Source organism: Centroberyx affinis, unplaced genomic scaffold (genome assembly GCF_046629955.1).
Source record: "Centroberyx affinis isolate AG114_WGS23_722 - 3 ecotype Tasmania unplaced genomic scaffold, CSIRO-AGI_Caff_v1 ptg000960l_1, whole genome shotgun sequence".
Lineage (NCBI taxonomy): Eukaryota > Metazoa > Chordata > Actinopteri > Beryciformes > Berycidae > Centroberyx > Centroberyx affinis.
Genome location: NW_027279532.1, coordinates 121,675 through 148,234, shown reverse-complemented (window position 1 = coordinate 148,234; position 26,560 = coordinate 121,675). Strand labels below are relative to the sequence as shown.

General features: G+C 40.5%; 1 protein-coding gene across 3 annotated transcripts in view; it reads right to left on the bottom strand.

The window, feature by feature from the left end:
• The window catches only part of LOC139646210 (protein FAM168A-like), a 51,482-nt gene that overhangs the window by 10,459 nt on the left and 14,463 nt on the right, over positions 1-26,560 (bottom strand). For all 3 annotated transcript variants that reach the window (XM_071522153.1, XM_071522154.1, XM_071522155.1), the window contains 3 exons: positions 16,066-16,157; positions 8,027-8,110; positions 4,014-4,142 (listed from right to left, as the gene is read on the bottom strand). In XM_071522153.1, the coding sequence (XP_071378254.1) occupies positions 4,014-4,142; positions 8,027-8,110; positions 16,066-16,157 (305 nt within the window). The remainder of the gene's footprint in view (positions 1-4,013; positions 4,143-8,026; positions 8,111-16,065; positions 16,158-26,560) is intronic.

The following is a 26,560-nucleotide window of genomic DNA, read 5'->3' as shown; positions in this document are numbered from 1 at the left end:
AACAGAAATCTTACAGTTCTATATAAGGAAAATCTACTTCTTGAATTGACTGCAGTGAAAGTGAACTGACCCCAACCCTGGTATGGACACTACAGACACAGGGACCAGTTCAACCTGATGTTAGCCTCAGATGAACACTGATAAGAGCTCTAATCCCCCTGCTGACTGTGTACATAACCAGCAACAAGGAAATGATTCTAAAAAATATGTTATGAATAAAAGAAGAGTAAAAATCAAAACAGTCCAAGATATTCTCTCTCTCTCCTTCCATTATGAATTGCACAATACACTAAAAAGCAGATAGGAAAGGTTCAAGTCACTCAAGCCACCACCATAAAACATTTGCTTCTACTAATCTAAGGTATCAACAAATGTAATATAAGAAAAAATGTATGCAGCCACAAGCATGTTATATGTCACAGCCCAAAGCAAAACTGATGCCTACTACCTTCACATCTTATCTTCATACAAACCTTTGATCATACACCTACTGAAGCAAATGTGTGTATGTGCGTGCTTGTATGTGCATTATTAGGCATGAGTAGTTTTACCTTAAATTAGATTAACTATACCTTTGGCCTTATCTCTTCCTTATCTTTTGCTCATAATATTATTTGCATATTATGTTACTGTGAATAGTAATAATTATTGAATTCTCTTGAATTCATTAATTTCTCCTTATTTCAGAGCCACTATGACTGCTCTTTTTGATCTGAGCAATGTAACATTGAATGCATAACAAAAGAAATCAGTGGTTGCACTCAACAGAGGCTTTGGAGGTCCAGTGGAGAATTGGCTGCTTAAAGTAACAAACCAAAGTATATCAATTCTGCATTGACAGTTGACAAGGCAACCAGGCCTACCCTTGATTTTAAAGTCCCTCCTTACAGACAACCCAACATATATTTTAAGCTCTCCACCTAGTGGCCAGTTTAAAGATAGTCATGGTATGGGTGTAGGTCTATTCAGTAATGTTATGAAGAATGGTCTGATAAAGTAGATTTGTTTCCAAATGTAGGTTACTGTGTCTAAAGACTAAGGTCACATGTGAAAACCCACATGTGAATTCAAAGCACTGTGCTTTTTGGACAGTTCAAAACAGTTTTCATATATTGTATTCTGTCATCACATATGGCATTTCAATTCATAGGTACAGTGTTTTTTCACTTAATTTCACATGCAAAGAGATAATTCACAGGTGAAAATGACATTTTCACATTGGAAATGGGAAAATGACACATGAATCACATATGAAAATCAACATGTGTCCAAAAAGCACATGTGCTTTGAGTTCACATGTGGATTGTCACATTTTTTGTCTTTGGCCCTAGTCTCTACTCCAAATCACTGAGTCGTAGCTTGAGAAGAGTCAGCTCAGTTAACCTGAATAAACTGTTTTTGGCTTTAAACTAACTGGCCAGTAAGCTAATTTAGCAATAGCAGTATGTTAATGTTAACCTGCAACTACTAGCCACTACTACGAACTAGCTACGTAATGTTAGCTATTGTGCAATTCAGATGTAGTAACAATGAGACAGTGATGGTTAGCTGATTAGATGCTATGGTTAGCTAGCTAACAAGCTGATTAGCTAAACACAAAATCAATCAGATGTAGCCTTTAAATCAGTGATTCTCAACCTTTTTCATATCAAGGACCCCTAATTGAGTCCACATTAGGGCCACGGACCCCCATTTGATGAGATTTTGTTTGTCAGACCCAAATCTGAGAATATTTGTATTGCTAGATATGATTTTGTCCAGAATTCCTTGACTATCTGTATTGTAGGTAGAGAGATAACAGTGAAACTATGATCAAAACAGTCATTCTTCTACATTCTCTAATTGTGTTAACTTCTTGTAAATTAAATAATGAAGTTTAACAATTCATCAATTTGCTAGGGACCCCCTGGAACCCCCTCAAGGACCCCTGGTTGTCCCCGGACCCCACGTTAAGAACCATGTCCTTTCCCTGCTATAGAGAAAGCCGAGTCATATGTTTAAAAATGCACTGGCGCTAAGGGGCATCAGTGGCACTCATCTCTATATTGCCGTAACACAAATGTTGGAGAGGCATAAAGGAATCGATTTAGAGCAAAAAAGGAGAGGAAGATAATCTTTTTTGACAGAGACAAAGCACTAACTTCTGGAAAGACTCTAAAGCTTCTCCTCCAAATGTTTCCTCGGTCCTCCAGGTCTCCTCCTTGTGAAACACCTTGCTTCTCACATTATATTTGTGTTGTAGTTTGAGCTTAACACATAAAGTAGGTGTTTCTGTATCAATAGAGTTGGATGGACCTAACAAACAATTCTGGTGTTCTTATGTTTGGCTGTGAGACTAATCAGACACAGTCCACTGGATGGAGTGCTTGCAAGATTAATATCTTTTTTCCCCCACTATAACTTTACTGTGACACACTCATATTGGCAAAGTTTCTCCATTAGCCTATGTTTTGTGTACACTACTGATAAGCTGTTAGTGTGCTGATGTGATAAGGGACCCAAACATTTGGTACTGACACACTTTCAAATTAAAAGCGTGCTGGCAGAGAGATCATGTCATCATTACTGTCTTCTCCTACACAAGCAGGACCACAGCTTCTCAGTATCCAAATGGAAAACCGAAAGGTACAGCACACCCTAGGGGTGATCCAAATGTGAGTGGATTGGTTTATGTAAAAAGTTGGTTTCAAACTAGGTCTGTTCTGCTGGCACTACTTTCTACCAGCCTCCATGTAATGCCAAAATTGTCAAGAGATTGGTTCTCCTTTGGTGGCTGCCTAGGGCCATTTAGCAGCCCCACACCAAACTGAATGAGTCCGAGTCTGATCTCATAGCTTTTATAGAACAGCACTTATCATTATACTGGAGAGCAAAGATCAAGAAAAAAATTGCCAGAGATTCAGAAGGCATATCTAAAAAATGTTCAAGCTAAGCTGTGTATGTCATTAACAGATTAACATTATTTTATTTTTGAGTATTAATTCATATATTTATACAGTACTGTGCAAAAGCCTTAGGTACCCTAGATGTTTTATATAAATTGTGTCTTAGATGTTTATTTGTTTTCTGCATCAGTGTGTCAGTAGACTGCTCTTTATAGTAATTTTTTGATATTTAGAATTTTTTCATTTCATTATTTTTGATGATTATGTGCCTAAGACTTTTGCATAGTACTGTATAAATATATGAATTAATACACAAAAATAAAATAATGTTAATCTGTTAATGACATACACAGCTTAGCTTGAACATTTTTTAGATATTCCTTCTGAATATGTATATATCTATTATATCTAATATATGTAAAAAAAACCGAAGTGCATTATCTGGCAATTAGGGGAGACTTGAATTAGGACTTGAATTCTAGTGTAGAATTAGTGTCCCACTTAGCCAACCTGCTGTCCCACCTTCCAAAATATTCCAATGATTTAGTTCAGTTTCAATCAATATCTATGAACTCACATGAAACTGACCAGTTCCACAAGCTTATACATTTTTTGAAGAGACTATAGGCCTTTACCAGTAAATGGATGATCAATGTAAATGGACAGTCAACGCACAAAACACATAGTTTACATAGTTGGGAATGCCTTTGGACAAAGTGTGTGCTGAGCCAGCAAAAACTCATTCCAGTGTCAAAACTCATTCCAGTGTCAGGTGGTCTGGTTAATCGTTATCAATGGGGCAGCTCCACTAAGTGGTTCTTACTGACTTCACAGATTAGTGTCTTGTTTCTAATATTAGGAGAGTTACAAATGATCAACACTAAACTTCCCAATATCCCTGGAATAACATGGGAATTCTGTTTTAAGATGGATTTTCCCTTTCGTAAGAGAAGGTTCAGTTTACTTTGCATTTGCTTTAATTGAGATTAAATTATGTAATTAGTTCAATTAAAATGAAGTGAAGCTGAGCATTAAGTTCAGTTATTGATGTTTCAGTTTGTGCGTGTGTGTGTGTGTGTGTGTGTGTGTGTGTGTGTGTGTGTGTGTAATAGATAGGTAGATATTTACTGAATGTTGCGGCTGAGGCCTGGTACTGTCGGCCCTCTGAGCCGACGTCCATGGCCGGGTCATAGGAGGCCTCTTGGGCCCCTGCCACCTCCATCGACGCTTGGGGCCAGCCCTGCTTCATCAGCAGCACTGTCCCATACACAGACACAGAGAAATATATGTTACACACACACACACACGCACACAGCGGCATACAACCAACACATATACAAATGTGTACTTTACTTATGGTTGTCCATTAAATCCGCTGACAGCTTCCACTTGTGCCAGTTATGTAGATGGATATTAAATATCCACAGGGCCGGATTAACACAGTGTGGTGCCCTAGGGCAGTGGTTCTCAACCTTTTTCATATCAAGGACCCCTAATTTAGTCCACATTAGGGCCATGGACCCCCATTTGATGCAATTTTATCCCTCGGACCCAAATCTGAGAATATTTTTATTGTTAGATATGATTTTGTCCAGAACTCCATGACTATCTGTATTGTAGGTAGAGAGATAACAGTGAAACTATGATCAAAATAGTCAGTCTCCTACATTCTATAATTGTTCTTGTAAATGAAATAATGAAGTTTAACGATTCATCAATTTGCTGGGGACCCCCCTGGGATGCCCTCAAGGACCCCTGGTGGTCCCTGGACCCCACGTTGAGAACCACTGCCCTAGGGTGACCTCACTTGAAGTGCCCCCCTCCTTCCACTTTACACGCAGAAAGGTTAAATTTACTATGGCAATAAAGATCATAAATTTACATTAACTTAAACTATACAGGCTCAACACACATACTACACACAAATATAAGACAATCTACTAACCACAAATTACTTTACACCATAGATTGACTACAAATGCCATTTTAGGCTTTACACACAGAGCTATACTGTATCAAATTTCTCACATCAAAGACACCATGTTAAAAATCATTGTTTCCAACATAAATTTTCAAAGGCCATAATAAATGCCAAACCATTACAGAGCATGACTAAAAAAAAAAAAAATCATTACAGACATCTAATGCAACTTCAGCACCACAGACAAGGCCCCACATACCACCAAATAAAGCAAGCTCAGTGACTGTAGCAAGCAGTCACTTCAGGTGAGGTGATGTGACAGTGGGACCTGCAGAAGGTGAAAGGAGCAGCACATTCAGACTGGGACCAGCCCACCACTATCGGCCGGACACCAACCGTCCTTGCTGGTGATTTCACAACACAACCTGTCAGCTCCGTGGCTCAGGTTTAACTGTGCCTGTCATTTAATGTGAGTTTGTTTAACGTGGCCCGGCTTCCCAGTTGGGTGGAGTTTGCGTTTTTAAGTACTGTGATTGGCCCGAAGGTCCAAACACCGCCCAGCCGGCAAACTTGGTGTAAAAACTAACCAAACCAGTTGTTTAAGTCACCAAAATTTCATCGTCAGATTGTCGTTCCAGTGCGTTCTGGCCCCATGACACCCTCTCACTCTGTTTATAGAGTAGATAGAGCAGCCCACTGGGAATTCTCCCAGTGTTCTACCGTATTTGATGACCCGTCAGATTCTGTGACCTGCAGTGTTGGTTAGGTTGGTTAGGGTTAGGCATGAGGAGTGAGATGGTTGGGGTTAGGGTAAGAATATCAGGGCAGGTCACAGAATCTGATGGGTCACCAAATTCGGTGTAACACCGGCCCAGAATATCCAGATATCCATCCGTCGTTCATGTGCTCATCCATCCAGCACATGTGATACAATGACAATGATGCATCTCATCACTATGTTCCGGCATATTCAAAATTATATTGATTGTCCAAAGGGGGCGATTAAAAATATGAATAAAGAGCCCTGTCTCCCACAATGCAAATTTGGTGCTCATATCCAGCTATCCTTCCAGGACCAATTCCTGGAACCACCATTTCGAGTTTCTTGAAAACCGGTTTTCCTTTTAAGACTTTTTTCTTTTATTTGCTGATTGGCTCGAGGGGTAACTGCATCATTTGTACCATATATATGGGGCACCACAAATGCCAAAAAGAAAAGACTAGCAGGCAATGCAAGCAAACCCCACAAAATGTCTGACTTTTGTAGAACTTGTTACTGATCTATTGGCTCAAAGGTGGACTGCATCATTTACGGGGGACACCATGTTCACTGTTGCCTTGTAGTTGCCGTCCCCCCTGGTTGTCTGCTTCTCATCTAGTTTGTGAGTCCCTTCCAGGCAGCAGCACTGTCCTCCAGGTCTTCATTGTCTTATAACACAGTCCCTAACCTAGCTGGTCCTTCTTTTGCCCTCCAGTGACCATCGACCCAGGAGGAACAGGCCACAGATCCTGGATCAGCCTGGTAACACGCTTGAGTCTCAGTATTTCTGCGTGGATCTCACTCCATATGCCTCCTTCCATTGACTTTGCATGCGTTCACACCTCCTCTACATGTTTTTTCCCATTCAGTCTGAACATAGGGTAGGACAAATAGCCCAAAGGTCTTGATGTGTCGGCTGCAACTGACCCAGGATTCTCAGCTATAGAGGTGCTGACGCAAATGGTTTGACAGCCTTAGTGTGGAGTTGAGAAATTTTTTTTTTTGTACAATTCTGTGACTGCATTTGCATATAAATAGGTCCATTTCAATACCCTCTATGACTGATTGATATAACACACTAGTGATTCAACTGATAGCCAGTTCATGAAAGCTTTTATATTTGGTGTCTGGTAGATCTTTCCCGGGAAAAATCCTCTGTGCACAGGAAGTGATGCGTTTTATGTTTCCGTTTTTTCTTTTTTTAATAAGTACAATCAGAATCCACACACACATACACACTCAAACACTCTTACATATATATGCTAGACTACTACTACACAAACAAAGAGAAATACTACTTTGCCCAGAAAAAGGAGAAGCCTTCAGGTGAATAGGCAAATAAAGAAACACACACAAATCTATTAACTGCCCTCTATTACTATTGCTTCAGTGACCTCTCCACTATACACACATGCCAACCAACCACCATCCTATCCATTTTCATGTCTGTGTAAGGATGTAAAGACGAGCCACAGGAGGCTCTGAAGATTGCTGTGAAATTACACCTGCTGTTCCACCAGTGGGCGCTAAAGAGACATGTAGGTCAGCGACTAGAAAGGCTGAACAGGCAAAACGTCAGAGATAATGTCAATGTATTATACTGAAAGGGAACTCTAGAAATTCTCGGTTGTTTCTGTAGCTAAAAAAATACCTTAACCCACCACATACACACACACACACACACACACACACATAAAGAATATTCCATTATAGCGTGCACAGTCACAGTCTGTAGCTTTGAAGAGGATGCTCCAGGGAAGATTGTGGCTTTTTTTATGCTTTTTTTTTTATTCCCCCCAAGTGGTGTGTATGGTGTGTATAGGCCTGTGTGTGTGTGTCACTATATTAACATATACACTGTTTCCTCTACAGCAATGATTCTCAACCTTTTTCATATCAAGGACCCCTAATTTAGTCCTCATTAGAGCCACAGACCCCCATTTGATGAGATTTTGTCCCTCAAACCCAAATCTGAGAATGTTTTTATTGTTAGATATGATTTTGTCCAGAATTCCATGACTATCTGTATTGTAGGTAGAGAGATAACAGAGAAACTATGATCAAAACAGTCATTCTTCTACATTCTCTAATTGTGTTAACTTCTTGTAAATGAAATAATGCTGAAGTATTAGCAATTCATCAGTTTGCTGGGGATCCCCTGGAAGCCCCTCACGGACCCCTGGTGGTCCCTGGACCACACGTTGAGAACCACTGCCCTACGGCAAACCCCGACCGCAAGGAGAAAAGTAAAAAAAAAAAAAAAAAATGTGGGATAAATGTAAAAACGTCATCGACTGCTCCTTACTGCTCTTCCAAATAAGACAATTATTTCATATATCATGATATATGTATCCAATAACAGCCATTCTTAATCCACAACAGCTATGAAAACCGTTGTGTTTTCATATATATCAGTTGCAAGTCTGATATCTGTATGTGTGTGTGTGAGTATGCTCTTACCTTGGGGATAGCCCGGGCTGCCAGTCTGGTATAGGCTTGGTGTGTATGTAGGAGCTGCAGCGGTAGGATAGCCTGTGGGGTAGCCTGAGGACGGAGAGAAGAAAAACATCAGTGCTGCTGGATGAAGACCTCGTCTCTCCAAACTGTCATCTTTCCAGGAACCTAAAGGTGCTACAGATACATGTAGCATTTTAACATCACTAAATCATGAGCACATTCATTTTGAGACGTGAGTATCATTACCGGAAGAAAACTGACAGGCTCTGACACTGCATTTCATGGCTTTTCACCAGTGCTTAATTTGTTGGGTTTTTTTGTTTGCCATGTAATACTCCCAATAGTTGACTCTTCTTTCCTTTCCCCTCCCTTCCAAAAACCTGTCTCATTTCCATATGAAGACAGGTGATTACCCTATTAGAAAGTAACAACATGCGCATAGTAATCACGTCACACATGAGAGAGCTGCTCTGCAGAGTGTGTTATGGTAAGCTTCAGACAGCGTCATGGCTAAAAGTTGAATTTGCTGTCCATATGTCCGCTGTGTGGACTATTTTTGGAAAATTAGACGAGGTAAGCATGATTTTTTTTTTGTAAACGTGTTAGCATATTCTGTAATCTATTAGGTCTCTGCTGGGACAATCAAAATTCATATTTGCATAGATGACTGCTAAACAGAGTGCAGACCTGTAAGTCCCACAGTTAAATATGCGGGCAATTGCGCATGTTGAGTGTTGCGTTTTATTACATTATTCGCTGACATTGTTTCCTACATTCAAAATCGATATCCTAAGTATTTGTATTGAATATTGATGCGTAACTACACAAACCAGAATTTCTCTGGTAAATGGTTGAAGCCATTGCAGTTTCCTTTATGTATGATCAGGATGTCTCATAGTAGCCTATGTGGGCATTTTTATGTTGTGCACAGTGCAGTTTTATCTTTAGTCTACTATTTGAAGGGCAGGTTTGTAAAAATGAGCATTATGTAGCCTATGCAATAATCAAATATTGTTATAGGTCCCCAGTAGTTGGAGCTCTAAGGTCATATAGTCGGTCATGTAGTAATGTTTAGGCTGTTGGTCTACAGTAAGCTGTATGGCTGCACTGAGCACCACCGTGCCTCCAATGCGCTTGTTGTCTTGATATGTTCCAGAACCTTTACCCTCCAGACCGACTCACGGGAACACTAACCCCTTGGTGTTCCGGGACCTCATCGTTTACAAATGAAGCACTGCTTTTCACACAGCACACTAGCTTAGCCTAGGGTTAGCTTAACCCAGGGCTAACAGTTGGTCGAGGGTTAGCTTAACCCGTTTTCACAGGCAGACATTTAACCCGTGGCTAACTCTTGCGTTCTTCTTTGCCTAGTCTTCTATCCCTTCTCACACAGCCAACAGATAACCCTGTTAGCTAGCCCTGGGCTATCCAGGAGTTATCCCAATTTGCAATTTGCCCGTGTGAAATGTTCATTAGCCTACGGCTAAAACACAAGCTAGCCCAGGGCTAAGGGAGCCCTTAACGCTGGGCTAAGTGCTGTGTGAAAAACCCTAATAGCGTGCCACCGGGTCGGAAATCTGCTGCAGGGGGGATCGCTTAGTGGCACTGGCGGTTCTTCCGGCACTTTCAGAGTTTCTGGCAATGACAGATGGTGGAAGGAGTGAAAGGCAGATGAAAAAAAATAACTTCCAACATGTTTATCTTCTTCAGTAAAGACAAAGATGCAGTGAGGGGGAAGGGAGACAAGGAGCAAGAGGTTTTATGGGAAATGTAGTCTTAATTTTGAGAAACGCTAGCACTAACAATACCACTGGTGTGAGATAGAGGCTACCAATCGTCTTCACCATGGTCTCATTTGTTTGATGTTGAAAAATGCTACATCCTGGACCACCAAGCATTTTATTCAATGGGTTTTGAAAGGGTTCAGTAAGCCTGAGGGTCGCTGAATTTTCTCAACCCACAGAGGAACCATGTAATCCTTCATCTGAAATTTAAAACATGGAAATCCTCAAAACTGGAGGTCTGGGTTTCCCATGACAACAGGCTCCCAGATGTGGGAGGTGTGGTGGGAGGCTGTGTGTTACATATCATATTTGCTTTTGCACCAGCACACACACACGGAAGCCAGGCCAATGGTCTGTAGAGGCACAGACTTCACTGCGATTTACTGCAGACGTGACGCTGGATTAGTCTAATCCAGACTGCCTATAAATCAGCAAATGCGTGCAGATATAGCCATATCCACTCCTGCGACTGTAGCGGCATGAATAATACAGCAGTGGCGAATAAAAATACAATGTGGAGAGGAATGCTAGACTGCACTTATCACCGGGATGTAATAAGAAACATTACACCAGAGACCCATCTAAACGTATGGAGCGCGTGTGTGTGTGTATGTGTCTATTGAGGCTACTGTGAGTGGACAAATTGGTCTCTCTGCCTCTTCTTACAATGGATTTCTCTCTCTATGATTGTTGAATGTCGGAGAGTCAAGACAGAAGTCCTCGCTCTTTGATTCTGAGGAACTGAAACCAAAACCTTTACGTTTACCGTTGATGTTTCAGATCCTGAAACATTTTCTGATATCAAACGGGTCCAGAAATGCATCGACAGTGTTAAAGTGTTGTAGGGCGCTTTTGCTTTAAAGTTGTATTCCGTGAAATCTGAGATTTTTGTGTTTTTATTTAGTCTCCATCTTTGTTGCTCAGCGCTCATTGCTGTGGTGTTTCTGCACTGCACTTCCCAGAGATCACCTGTCAATCAGCACTGTGACTTTGTCTTTTTCCTTGGATTTTCTGTTGATGCAGTTTGACTTTCTCTTTTCTTTGTCTGCTCAGCCTGTCAGTTCTTCTTCTGTTTATTCCAAACAAACTGGAAATGTAAAACGCATCACTTCCTGTCCACCAGAGGATGTATCCCAGGAAACAGCTACCAGACACAGAATGTTTAAAAGCTTTCATGAACTGGGTATAGGCTGAATCGCTATTGTATTATATAAATTAGTGATAAAGAGTAGCAAAATGGACATTTATTTATATGGAAATGTCATCGATTGTTACTTTAACTATTTTCCACATAGATTGGAAGGTAGGATCATTAGACAATGAGAGAGAAATCATTGGACTAGGACAGTGGTTCTCAACGTGGGGTCCGGGGACCACCAGGGGTCCTTGAGGGGGTTCCAGGGGGTCCCCAGCAAATTGATGAATTGTTAAACTTCAGCATTATTTTATTTACAAGAAGTTAAGACAGTTCGAGAATGTCGAAGAAAGACTGTTTTGATCATAGTTTCACTGTTATCTCTCTACCTACAATACAGACAGTCATGGAATTCTGGACAAAATCATATCTCAAAATAAAAATATTCTCAGATTTGGGTTCAAAAATCAATCTCATCAAACGGGGGTCCGTGGCCCTAATGTGGACTAAATGAGGGGTCCTTGATATGAAAAAGGTTGAGAATCACTGGCCTAGGAGAGCGAGGGGAGAAGGACGGACCGCAGCATATAACAAACTCAGACAAAGAGAAAATGACAGCTGCTGAAAGGGTAAGAAAGACTGATGGGAGAATCAGATGAATTGTGGAACGGATGGAGCAGCAGAACAAGTACATCTACCTAGAGGGAACGCGCTCCATCACTCGGCGAGGAACGAGGCCCCGTGTACCCGCTCACTAATTCATGAGCGCTTGTCGGCTCACAGCGGGCGAACTCCGGCAACACGGCCTGCTCTACATGCCGGTGTGATACCAACACAACCAGACAGACATAAAATGTGCATTACCTCCCTGTACAGTAGATCACAGAGAGAGAATACATGACAAACGCAGTGCAGTGGCTCCATGTTTTGTGTAGGTCTTCTTAGGGCTGGGCAATATATCAGTATTATATCGATATCGTGATATGAGACTAGATATCGTCTTAGATTTTGGATATCGTAATATCGTGATATGGCATAAGTGTCTTTTCCTGGTTTTAAAGGCTGTATTACAGTAAAGTGATGTCATTTTCTGAACTTACCAGACTGTTCTAGCTGTTCTATTATTTGCCTTTACCCACTTAGTCATTATATCCACATTACTGATGATTATTTATCAAAAATCTCATTGTGTAAATATTTTGTGAAAGCACCAATAGTCATCCCTACAATATTGTCACTATATTGCTATCGAGGTATTTGGTCAAAAATATTGCGATATTTGATTTTGTCCATATCGCCCAGCCCTACTTACAACTGAACATTTAGCCCACTTAGTAGAAAATACCGAGATATATATATCGTGTATCGCCATTCAGCCTAAAAATACCGAGATATGATTTTTGGTCCATATTGCCCAGCCCTAATTCAAATATGGATTTTTGAAGGCCGATATCGCCACAGATATTTTTGGATTAAAGCCGCTGCTAGCTAGGCTTGGGCCGATATTCAATATCATCAAATATCGCAATATTTCAGGAATATCACTATATAGTCCTGCAATATTGAATACCCCCCCAAAAAATACAAATCTTATTATTATTATTATTTTTATAGCCGAGAAATTTGATGTAATTTGGAAGAAATAAATAAAATATCCCCCCCCCCCAAAAAAAAACAGGAACACCCCACCCCCCCGGCGATAATATTGTATATCACAATATTTTGGTGGGACAGTATCGCAATATCAAATTTTTTGATATCGCCCAAGGCCTACTGCTAGCTGATATTTTGTGTCGATATTTAATATGTATAAATGTCATCATTTTCATGCCAAAAAAAATCCCCCAGAATTTTACTGTTATGGTGGGAAAGCCTCTAAAACAGCATTTAGCCTATTGGACACTAAACATCCCCACTGAAACCCAGGATCAAAACAATAGAAATAAGAGTAATATTAATAATAAAACATTCATACATACTTGAGTCAATTCAGGTTAAGGGTTTCCCATAGACAATCAGTGTAGTATTGATAGATTTTTTTTTTAATAAATCCAACTGCATCATATTAGAGGTGGACGACACTGACTGGCTGATATCCAATTTTCAATAAAAGGGCAATTGGTCCCACAAACTGTGATATCAGTCTAACTCAGATCATATCTTCTATATCATATTAATCCACACTATATTCAGTATTGTACTCTCATATGGAATACCTCTAAGACAAAGAAACCGTGAAAGGCAGGATCCTCCCCACCCCCAAACACACACACACACACACAGTCAGCCTCACGCCTCACTAATTGGTCATATATTCATGGAACAAAGTGACAGTAGCCTGATTGCAAGTGACAGACAGAGTGATAAAAGAGAAGGTGGCGGTTCAAAATAGTCAGCCGTACCAGAGGGATATGGGTATGTGTGTGTGTGTGTGTGTGTGTGTGTGTGTGTGTGTGTCTGAAAGAGGGACAGAGAGAGAGAGTGCGCATGTGTCTGGGGCTGAGCTACCAACACATTTACATGCACACTAACTACTACTCATGTATTCTATTCATTAGCTGGTGCATATAAACACCATATCGTGTTTATAATAACCCAGATAAGCTCTTATCAAGGTTGTTGTAATTAGCTCACACTAACTTAAAAAAAATTGTAACAAAGATGGACAGAAATGCTGTATACTGGTGGGTATATGGATACAGGGATATCTGATAGCAGATTATTAAAGGTGCACAGAATTCCATGACTATCCGTATTGTAGGTAGAGAGATAACAGTGAAACTATGATCAAAACAGTCATTCTTCTACATTCTCTAATCGTGTTCACTTCTTAAATTAAATTAAATAATGGTGAAACAGCTCAAAATTGGTTTTGCATAAAATTCAAGGACATCTGGGAAAAAAAAAAAAAAAAGATCTGAGGGGGAAAAAATATTCTAGTCCTTATGACTCAGGAGTTATTGGCCACAATGTGAAATCACTTGCTATAGCGCCACCATCTGATCAGTCTCTGTTTATATCTGCCTCTGTACATAATATAGTTTGCCTGTGCATCATCAGTTGGCTGCTGGTGGCTGTAGGGTTATTCTTCATCTGATTGTGACACTGCAGCATACCAAGCTACCGCCCAGTTAGTCACTACTGTAAGAAATAAAATGAATATTGTGTTTTTTTTTATATGAATAACACACTCTGTTCTTTTGTTCTTTGTTCTCAGAGTAGAGTGTCTTTTTTTCTCTACATACCATGGTGAGGTAATCAGTGCATGTGTGCGTGCACGTGTGCTATATATGGTTATGAAATGATTTTGAGTGTTCTTAGAGGTGAATAATAGTTTATGCTATTCATACGTGTGTTTTCTGTCAAATAGGACATAAACTCCGTCCATATAGCCTAGCGACATCACTTCATAGAAAAACATAAAGCTCGTTGATTGAACAGTTGGAGCCTAATTAGCCTTTTATTTATTTGAAATGCATAGTGGTTAAGAATAAGAATAGAAAATAAAAATACACAAAGGAAGCTAAAATGAAAAAAAAACTGCAAAAGTCAAGCAATATACATAAACTTAAGCCAATAGTGCAGTACAGTCTAAAACTTAAATGATAGTGAGTAAAGTAGTAGCAAAGTATAGTGTATGTAGGAGTGAGGTGGAACCATTTACTGTAATAGCACACAACAGAATATAGTATATAACATGATAAATATTATACATAATAAGATGTTGAGGCTTATGACATAAATAAGAGTCTAATTATTTTTTAAAAATAAATATGGTTTTACCTAACTATTCCTGCCCTCCATGTGTGCCGACATTGCTTGCATTGTTAAAATATTTATTGGCCTATATTAAATTCAGCCGATTGCAGTAAAATGCCGTAGTATATTATTCTTCAAAGGGAAATTATGAATGAGAAGTGTGTGTCTGTTTTTTGAGAAAGACAGGAAGAGAGGCTTGAGCTCCAATTGTTCAATCAACGAGCTTTATGTTTTTCTATGAATTGAGTTTATGTCCTATTTGACAGAATAAATCAATAGCGCGTGTAAATAAGATACTGTTACTAGTAAAATTATTGAATCGATATACAGTATGTTGCTACACTGGCATAGATACCCACGTTACGTGCTACGTAGACAAAATAGGCAAAATCAATATATATGCTACATTTAAGGAATTAATAGTTTTGACGTTACAATGTTGACTAATTCATTAAATATAAATCAACGACAAAAGCGCTTCCACCGGAAGTGTCTACACGCTTTTATTTTGTATTTGTTGCGTGCATTTCCTGTCCTCACAGTGGAGCCGGCTCGAGAGCGGAGCCTGCACCGGAATCCACTCCACAGAAGACACTCTTGCTGAACTGTGGGTTTGGCTTCATGCCGAGATTTATGTTGGTGGGCCCTCTCCACTCCTTTCTTTGTCACTTCTCTGTTACCCGTTTGGAACACTGAACTGAACCGTGCATGTCTGAATAAAGAATCCACGGAAGACTCTTGAACCTTTGCTCATTCATTTTGACCCACAAGGGTGAAGCTTATTTTTCCCCTACACTACACTGTCTCAAAACTATGGAACAAAATGACTGGCCAAGTATTGTCTGTATTGAAAAACCTGCACATGGCACTTGACTGACGCTTGAGGTAATTCCAGATGTGTGATAAGAAATGCGGACGTACAATATGGTGAAATGTGCATCTGTATGAACCACTTCCATGTTGCCCTGTTCCTGCACCAGCGTTCTGTCTGATGATGACCAAAAAAACGGATTTTAATCTTCATTACCAAATCGTCCATGGATGTGACAGGAGAGGAAATAGAGCATAAGTGAAACAAATTGATCCAGGGAAGAGAGTCAAAGTCATTTCAAGAGTGAGCAGGTAGAGGAGAGGAGGGATCAGACAAAGCACTTATCAACCAATAAGAAGACGGGATGAAAGGAAAGACACAATGAAGATTCTAGCATCCTATAGATCCTGTAAAGGTGAGCTACAGACAAATAGACATACTTGTTGATGTGAAAAATAATCAGATTACTTCCAAACTTACCTTTCTTTGCCCCTTCAAGCTAAACAGTGGGAAAAAACTATAGGTTACACCAATAATATGCAGTGAGGCTCACCTGTATATGTTATGTTCTTAGGGTTGCCATAGGGAGCCGCAGGCTGGACAGGGCTGTACACAGGGTTCATAATGGAGGAAACTCTACCCTTACTGCAGGATAGATAAAGAGACAGAGAGAAAGAGAGAGGGGGAAAGGTTATGAGGTTATGATGGTATCATGGTTGATACCAGGTGAGGAAATGTTCCTGATCCATCCATCTTAAAAAGGAAGAATCCACTCTCGGATACTCTGACAGTGAGGTATAAACAATATGTGATGTGATTTTGTGATGAAATGCTATAATTTAGGGGTGAAACGGTTCCTGAAGAAAATCCGCGCCGTACCACCCGTGGTTCAGGTGTATCTCTCCAATCATTTGTCAGAATTACATGTCAGTCTATGATGACATCACAGCTGGATACCAATACTAACACATGCGAGCTTGGAGCAAATTGTAGAATGTTAATTTTCACTTTCATTTTCTCTTGGATTGGCTACAACAGTGATTCTCAACCTTTTTTATATCAATGACCCTTAATTTAGTCCACATTAGGGCCACAGACCCCCATTTGATTCTGTCTCTCGAACCAAAATCTGAGAATATTTTTATTGTTAGATATGATTTTGTCCAGAATTCCATGACTATCTGTATTGTAGGTAGAGAGATAACAACTTTTGATTTTGCGGCTTCCGTGCCGATATTGTGCCCGGCATCACACACAAAGCAAATCACCCAAGCAACTCGCTCTTCCCACAGCTTCCAAGCAAACTCTCAGTGTGAGTTCAGACTGGCAGAGAGCAACAACCAAAGCCTTGGGGGTGCAAAGCCCAAAAAAATAAATAGTTTCTATTTCTATGTAATATGTTTCTATTTCCTTTTTTGGTCATCTTACTACCTGGATGACTGAAATGAATCGACATAGGCAGACTTCATAGTGAAAGATACTAGCCTACAATGCAGGGATATTTTATGTTATAATAACAAAGTAGCGTATTTGTTTTTGAAAGAAAGTTGGTAACACTTTACAATAAGGGTCACTAAGTTAAGAGTTAGTTAATGCTTAATAAGGGATAGTTAATGATTAATAAGCATTAACTAACCCTTAATTAACAGTTAAGATATTCATTTATACATTATTTAATAGTTTATAAAGATGACTATTAAACAATGTATAAATTAATACCTTAATTAACATGAACACCATTAGGAAATTATTACCAGACTCATTAGTTAACTGTTAATTAAGGGTTAGTTAATGCTTATTAAGCATTAACTAACCCTTAACTTAGTGACCCTTATTGTAAAGTGTTACCAGAAACTCTGTTGATTTAGTTATACTGGACTTTAATTTTCAGTGAAAAAAAGTTTTCACAAAGGCAAACTTAAGATTTTTTAAATAAATACATTGAGTAAATTGGCATTTGCAATTGTATCGCTAAATCTACCACCTGGTAATTTTACCTAATTCATAAGTTCACCACAGCGGTGAATACTGTGACGGAGCCACATTACCGCTGTGTTACAGGTGATAGCCAAATAATGAAGCTTTACATATTTGACACCTTGTTCACGCCTGTGTATCAGTGCAATGGACCGCAGAGACGTCAGAACGGCAGAGAAAACCCTCTTCCTCCTCATGCACTCCTACTGCTGCAGCTGCAGTGTTGGCCACGTCAGACCCAATCATATTCATACACCGGTGAGTCATATTTATTAAACATTTTCACACATTTCCAATGATAATTAACGCCCCGGGATACAATACAACTTTATCTAATGATTTTTTAAATCATTTACATAAATGTTCATTAATCTCTACGATATAATGTCTGACTAGAGCAGGTGGTATTTTTTGCACCGCAGCGTCCTTTTATGAATCACTTTCACATTATGCAAATGATCCAAAGTGGTGGGAGCTCTTTGATGCTCTTTGAGTCTGAGGGACTGGCACCAAAACCTGACGTTTACTGACGTTAATATTTCCTGCTCAGAAAAGGCAGAGTTATGTAGACGGAGGATCCACATTATCCACATATTTAGTGGCAGAGGGTTCACACATATGTGATGATAACCACAGGACATGAATCATCTATCATTCACACGGGCAGACAGTGACACATTCACACACACGTACAACAATGTTCTTCAGTTCCCAGATTCGTCAGCCTGTTTTCCTCTCTGGTCTCTTTCTACAAGGCTATGTACTGTATCTCTCTCTTTTTTCCTCTCTCTCTCTCTCTCTCTAACTGCTGAGGGCAGTCCATTGAAATCGAAGATGACGTCGGTTCCTGTGATTAATGAGGAATACGTTTGCCAGTGGCTGTAATTGCGGCCGACAATGTCAGCGTAGATGAGAATGGAATCTGATCCTGGAGTAGCCTATCTTACTGCAGCTGGGACAAGTGAGATCTAGATGAAGGGGGGCTGGGATGATGTTGGTTCAGCATATTGGTGTGTTTTTGGGGTATGTTGCCCCTCCAGATATTCTCAATATCTTCAGATATGCTCAAGGTCATTGGTGGATGTTTTCCGATGGTTCTTGTACCACAGCGTTTGTTGCCAGGTCTCCTACAGCAGTGGTTTTCAATTGTCAATCACCATCATGACCCAAGAGTCATTCCAACCAAATACTTCAGTGAAATTGGCTGGTGTAGTGTTTAGTTGGAAAGAAAACCTGCATGGTCTTGGGTCACAATGGCACATGATTGAAAACCACTGTCCTACACCCTGGTGAGAGCAGCAAATAGAGCATCTGTTGAGGTAAACAACACCCAGAACGTCCAATTACATGGCCAACAGTACTTAATCAGAACTTAATTGTCTCGGAGCAAGGGTGGCCTTGATGCTGACTAGAGTTGTCACAACACCAGAATACCGTATCTAAAAATGTAATACCACCAGGATACCACGCAAACAAGACTGAACGACCAACCGCCATTGCGATCCTTAGAGCCTCTGCTGTCACTGGGCTAAATAATCATGCAGCCATGTGTTACCACACTTGACTTGGATAGCTTTGCAGCAGCTTTTCCACAGACGTTTTCATGCTGGTTGGGTGTTTGTCTTTGTCAGCTCTAGAAGTGAAATAGTTCCATATTTGGCTCCTGGCACGTCTCTGTCGACCAGTTTTAGGCGGACTGGGATCCAGTTCAAGACATGGTGGACTTTTTTCGACACTGTCTCTTTCCAGCTGTCTGACTCTGACTGCTGCAGTCCACTGACTCTTTTTAACTCCTTCTTCTTTGAACTATTCTAATTTGAACATAGATGCCCTGTAGAGGTGAGGTTGAAATGGAATTTCAGCTTGCAGAACATATTTGGTTGAAGTATGGAATGTTGATACTGAATTGTTTGCAACGGTATTTAAGTAGTATTGAAATTTTGGTTATCGTGACAACGTTGAAGTATTTCCCCATGGACAATGTGGTCCTTCTAGCTTACTGATTCTCAACCTTTTTCATATCAAGGACCCCTAATTTAGGGCCTACCTATTAGGGCCACGGACCCCCATTTGATGAGATTTTGTCTCTTGAACCCAAATCTGAGAATATCTTTATTGTTAGATATGATTTTGTCCAGAATTCCGTGACTATCTGCATTGCAGGTAGAGAGATAACAGTGAAACTATGATTAAAATAGTCATTCTTCTACATTCTCTAATTGTGTTAACTTCTTGTAAATGAAATAATGCTGAAGTTTAACAACTCAGAAATTAGCTGGGGCCCCTCTGGAATCCCCTCAAGGACCCCTGGTGGTCCCCAGACCCCACGTTGAGAACCACTGTTCTAGCTGATGCTAAGGATGCACCTGAGACATCTGATATTGAAGACATTAAGAGAGTTGATGTGCAATGGTAGAGCCATACTGTAGTGGTGACACAAGCACTGCTTGGTAGACAGCACTTTTCATTCATACTCTTAGGTGCCTGTTCTCAAAAACTTTAGATAGTAGTCTGTCAAATGCAGATGAGGCTAGGTAGATCCAAGTCTGGATGTTGTCATCAGTTAGACAGAAGCTTGTTATAAGGCTGCCAAGGAAAGAGAACAGCTGGGTATAACTGACTTAACTAAACTTAGGGGGACAAGGGACGAAGACTTCTCTTGGACAATGACATCAGGTTTTCCATGTAGCCCACAAGACCTATTGAGCAGTAGATAGAGGACGCAAGGTCCAGGAGCATGCAGTCATCTGCATATCGCAGGTCCAGAATATGTTGGTGTCAAAGGCTGGTGCTGCGAATGGATTTAGTGTAAAGAAAGGGAAAACAGTTCCTTCCTCCGCAAACTTAGCTGGGTCCCAGTAGCAAGAGAGAAAAATCAAGAACAACTACAGGTGGGTGGGATGGCAAAGAACTACTAAAATGCAGTTTTTAGAGCCTGACTAATATGTGTCCCCAAACACAGAGTTCGACCAAACATAGCTATCGCTTTTACGTTCTCTGGAATACAAAAGACTTTTCACAATGCTCAGAAAGAACACACCTACTTCACAGCTCTGACTGTGGACTGTGGCTGTAAGGCACAAGGACATACCAGGGACAAAAGCATCTGCCTCCCCCCCCACCCCACCCCCCCACTTCCTCTCTTCTCTTCAGTTGGTGACTGGGAAAATCCACCCTCATCCTTGCTAGGGCTAACTAGCTTGGCAAGACAGAAAACGCAGGATCAGAAGGTCTAAGCGAACGTTGAAAACCATTATAATGGTGATCTATTAATATCAGCATTCTCTCAGGAGTTGATGAGCATCTTTGCATTGAGTGGCTCCCTTTTTCTTTAAGTAGAAAGGAGGAAACCAGTATGTAATGCTGTAGAATGTTGGTGTAATTATGATCATTTTAACTGTGGAATAAGTGACAAATAGTTGCTGATATATAAACATCTGATAATTAAATACGTTATGGACAATTCAACATGTCAACTCTGTCTCAATTAGGATGAACACATTAGGTCAACTGATAGGTAAGTTGACTAATGTGTAACTATCCTAAACCAGTGGTTCTCAACATGTGGTCCGGGGACCACCAGGGGTCCTTGAGGGGGTTACATGGGGTCCCCAGCAAAATTCAGCTAAATAACCAAAAAAAGCTTACCACCTGTTCAGCAATCACACATCTCTGTACGGAGGTTATGTATAGGCATCCCCTTCTCCCTGGAGGGTAAGGATCAACCGCATATTTGTGTGTTATTATCAGCCCTGTCACCTCTCATTGGCCGACTCGGGGGGTAGCCATTTGTCTTAGATGTCCTCCGTGTTCAAGTGTTATGTATGCGGACGACGTCATTACCGAGGAGAAATGTATTTGACAGTGAAGAGGCTAGGCGTTAACAGTCAAGATCAGAGCTGCCTAATGTCGTTATCTTCTCTTGTCTAACTGAACAACCCGAAGGCAATTAGCGCAGAAATTAACACCGAGCCGTTTTCTTCTGCCAAGCTATTTAAAACCGCACAGTTGCCTGAGTAAAGCGGAGAGAGCCGGCGCAACGTTGAAAGAAAAGAGAGAGGCCAGGAGGAGTCGCCGGTAAAGATAGAGATCACATGAGTTTATTAATAGAGGAGAAAAACAGCTGCAGAGGAGGAGAGAGCCTCCAGAAAGATGAGATGAAGAGGGGGAACGATTAGATAAGAAAGGACAGAGCAGACTGATAGTTAGCGGGGAGGCATTAGAGCAAGTAATCACAAATCAATAAGATAGAAAAATAGACAGGACCAAAGGAGTCGGCTAAATGACCGATGAGATTTAAAAGACCCCAAAACACAAAGAACAGATAGTGGAGGTGGAGGGATGGGGAGAGAAAGCGAGAGGCTGTGAAGGAAGTAGACAGACTAGATGAAGAAGATGGAGAAGACGAGAAGACGAGGTGGATATTCATGGCTGGCCAGGGAAGGCAAAGCCAAATATACTGTAGGGTTCCCACTGTGGCTCTGATGTGAAATTCCATGACTTTTAATAACGAAGTCAGAGCACTTCCAATGACCTAAAATTTGTATTCCTTCCCGGATTTTTCTAAAGAGGTGAGCAGTCTGGTTTCCACTCCAGTTGGGTTGAAAACCAGTATCTAATGCGATGAATGTGTGGAACAAGTTGGAAAATGCGTTCTGGCATATTCCTGTAAAGTATTCCCTGACTTCCCCAAGGAATTTATCAAATTCCCTGACTGTCCATGTCTAAAATGCACCGTCTGATGTTCCAGAAATGCCATGACCAGTGGAACACTAATATCAAATACATAAACCAGAGGTTCCAAAATTTTCTCACACCAAGGACCCTCAAACACACCCACAATAGACCACAGACCCCAATTTAATAAGATGTTATTGGACTAACTTCAAGGGAATGCAATAAGTCAAACTATTCTTCATTTTGCTGGCGGGCCGCAGACCCCACTTTTGGAACCACATCTAAAAACCAATCTTACTGGCAAAGTATCACACTTAATATTGCTTATATGTGACATAAGGAAGAAATAATGCGGCATATTGACACTATACGCTGCAATATGGGCTATGTAGCGTCTTGTCCTAGTCAGGCATGCACCGCAGGGTTAAAGAGGCTGCTTCCCACTCACTGTAGAGGAGCTAACACCTACCTCCGCCTTCCCAAAATAAACTAGTGGCTTTCTGGCAAAAAAAAAAAACAGAACAGCTCAGAGATGTGCTTCACAGTGTGTACATAGCAGACTCTATGAGCTGGGAGAAGTCAGATTATAAGAATGAGTCAATTGGAGAAAAAATAGACCAATAAAACAACTTTATAGCTGCCCTGGGCAAGATTTTTTATGTAAAGATACACCTATCTTAGCAGTCTAAATCAGTCATTCTCAACCTTTTTCATATCAAGGACCCCTAATTTAGTCACATTAGGGCCACGGACCCCCTTTGATTTTGTCTCTGACCCAAATATTTTTATTTTTAGATATGATTTCGTCCAGAATTCCATGACTATCTGTATTGTAGGTCCATCCCCACTAACCCTATACTGTAGATTCATAATTCCATTCTGGTGTCAGTTAGTGGTGGGAAAGCTTCTCCACACACAGAAAGTGACAAATCGAAACCTAAGAGCAAAATTCAACCGCAGTGAGTGAGCACTCTGTCCAGAGAAAGCTGGACTCACCAGAGATGGCTTAACCTCTTCCACCACCTCCACCCCCACCAGACACTAAGAAGAGGACACTTTGGAAAACATACACACTTCCCAAATTGCAGCACACTATGTCCTAGCCTGTCACCACTTAAGGGAGAAAATGCCTCCCTCTCTTCTTTTCTCTATCTCATCTAGAAGAAATGGAAGTTATTGCTTGATGAAAATGGCTCTACTCTTCTTCTCTGAACTTGACCTGTTTTTAAAAGGTTAACCTCTGTCGGTGTGATTGGGTAATTCAATTGCAAGTTAACTGACACACTGAGGTTGATTGTGGTTCAGTACTGAAGAGGGTGAAATATGTGGGCATGAACTCAATAATTAAGGCGAGATTTTTGTTTGAAATTCAGAAGAGCCCGTTGAATCATGAACCAGTTTGCTTGTCTGCACCTCTCAATGACAGGTACCCAATAGCCTATTGTAAAAATTAAAGTATGTATAAATACAGATTTAAATAAATATATAAGTGTTATAAGTCTATAGCTAGATTTGAACCCACAAGGAGGGGCAAAACATGTACCATTGCACTATGCAGTCAGCAAATGCAACAGGATAAATTAAATTATATACCAGGGTTGCACACAACATTACTACTCCACAAAAACTGTAATTACAAATAATTAATAAAGGGTTCTACTCCATTCTGGGAAAAGGTATCACCTTTTTGTCAATCAAGGACTTAAGTTATCCTTCACAAAGTATCAGAACTTGTTTCAGTTTTATGCTATCAATCATTTTATAAGAGTAGGTGTCAGTTTTTTTCAAATGGGATTTTATTTTGGAATACAACTCTTCAAATATTTGTGGCTCACTAACAGTGTGTAGGCCGACTGTGCAACAGCTAAAATTATATCCTTGCCCACAGCACCAGTGAGAAAGGTGGATGTGCATATGATGTTTTCAACAATACTGTGTCTGAACCAGTAGAAAATAGACCTATAAAACGTGGAATATGAAAAGCCACGACTATTTAACACTGCTCTTGGGTAAAAACCAAGTACCTGCAAAAAATATGAATATATCAATATATTTTCTTATTGACGTTCATGTGTTTTCTAAATTCTGCAATTGGCTTTTAACAGCTTGAAACAGCCAGAGGGTCGTGAAACTCACTCCACACATAAATGACCATGCAGACGTTCAATTCAAGTAAGAAAAAGAAAAATAACAAAACTGCAGTTGTGTGGTTTCTGCCCGACAGCGGCAATGAGGTGCTGATGAGCAAAGTCAGAGCAGGCTGTGGCGAGGAAACGCTGCGTAAGCGGGTTTTTTTTTTCCAAGTGCAATAGTCCAGTGGATTGATCCGTGCGCTGTTTTGGCTAATAAGGCATTCCTCTATGAACTGCCGTGACAGTGAAATTCAAAGACACAGCAGAGTGCAACTCAAGGCCTAAAAGAAAGCATTGTATTTCGCTTGAAAAATGACATATCCCATTTTTGCGTGTAGAGCCGAAAATATAGAATTTTGAATTTAGTAAAGGTATGGAAATATGAAACTTTGATCAAGATATCAAATTACACTCGTAGGGGCACCACCTTAGATGAAGGAAAACGGACCTTTTCTTGGCTATACTAATCAGTCATCAATCTGAAGATCATGACATCTTTTCAGTTCAGGGATTACTTTTCTCTGAAGAGAAGGAAATACAGAACAACCAACTTTATAGTGAATGAATATATTTATTAACTACCTACAAGACACACCTACCTACATGAAACGTGAAATGTGTGACAAATGGACAGATGATAAACCAGACTAAAACACTAAACTATAGGTTGGATGCGAATTAAATAAAATGAGAATGAAATGAAAATAAAATGAGAAGGAAAGGAATATTGGAATGAAATGAAATGAGAATTAGGGATAATTATTGGCAACAGTAAATAGTGTAATGTCAATTTAGATCAATAAACCGGATAAACGAGGCGGGTCGCTCTAAGGGATCAATCAGACTATACTAACTTTCCTGATTGGACGAAGTGATAATTTTAGTGAAGCTTTTGCATCAACTCTCAGCAGAAAGACATGGAAAATGTTTCAGCCTACTTGCCGGGTCCATGGGGAGGTTTCGACCGTGTGGAAGCAGGTTTCCCGAGGATCAGCGAGTCGGGTAAGCTCGGCAATAGTCGGGTCGCCTAGCAACGGCGAACGATGGAGGTGGAGCGGGTCTTTGGAAAAAGACGCTCTTTCAGGTGGATGTCCTGGCTTTCCGCTGTCGACCGGACTCCAGGCAGGATGGAGCAGGAGGCTTCGGCAGGCTGGTCGGTGGTCAGCTGAGAGAGTTGACTGCTTTTAACTTCTCTGACTTTTACTAATTAACGGATTAACAACTCGTTCTTAAAATAACTTTGTAAGAGTCTTCACGGTTCTGGTGATGATAGCTATTAAAAAGCGAGGCTCAACTTCGTAGTGTGAACGGCTTGTAAAAAGGCAGGATCACATCAGTGACAAAGAGTAGCTACAAGGAAGCGAGATCTGAAACTCCGATCGTGCTAAGGCCACATCCACACTAATACGTTTTAATTTTGAAACGGCATTTTAAAATGAAAACGATCTCCATCCACACGAGCGTTTCAGAAATAATCTCCGTCCATACTAACACACCTGAAAACGCATATCACATGACCATTCACGTACACTGGGCATGCGCGTGCCGGTGTAAACAGGAAGCAGATTGTCTACTCTGCGGTTGGTTGCTTAAGTCGTGTACACAATATGCTTGGTGTTCAAGTGGTTAAGTGGTGAGAGCACCGCTGCTAGTGTTACTGTCGGCGTCTAAGCCACCGAGGCTAACAATTTAGCTAGCTAGCGAGCGGGTAACGTAATGCAGGAAATGCAAAGGCATAATGACAGAGGAAAAAGATGAGGCCGTTGGGAATATCAACATTTTCCTCAGACATATTATAAAATTACTAAGAAAAACTCTATACGACTAAAATGACAATGTATTAACTTACCATCCACCGAAAAATGAACTTCCATGGCCTCCGCCATTTCTGAAAACGTCAACAAACACGTCACAACTCGTGAACTCGGAGCTTTCAGAAAATTTCCACTTCCGAAGTCGTGAATACCACAGGAGGGGGGCGTTCATATGGACTCTTCACATGAACACGGTAAACACGACCCCATTTGAAGGCACCATTAGTTGTAGAATATACTACGGAGGAAGAACAGCAATGGCGAAAAGTACGACCAGAGATTTCTTTGCTTGGACCGATGACGAGGTGGAACTGTTACTGAAAGTAACACATGAGTATAAGGCGGTCATGATGTCGTTTGTTTTCTTCCGGAAAAGGGTCACGTGATAGGGGCGTGACAAATCAGGGAAGGACACGTCGTGACTGATAAGACCCAATCGAAGCGAACG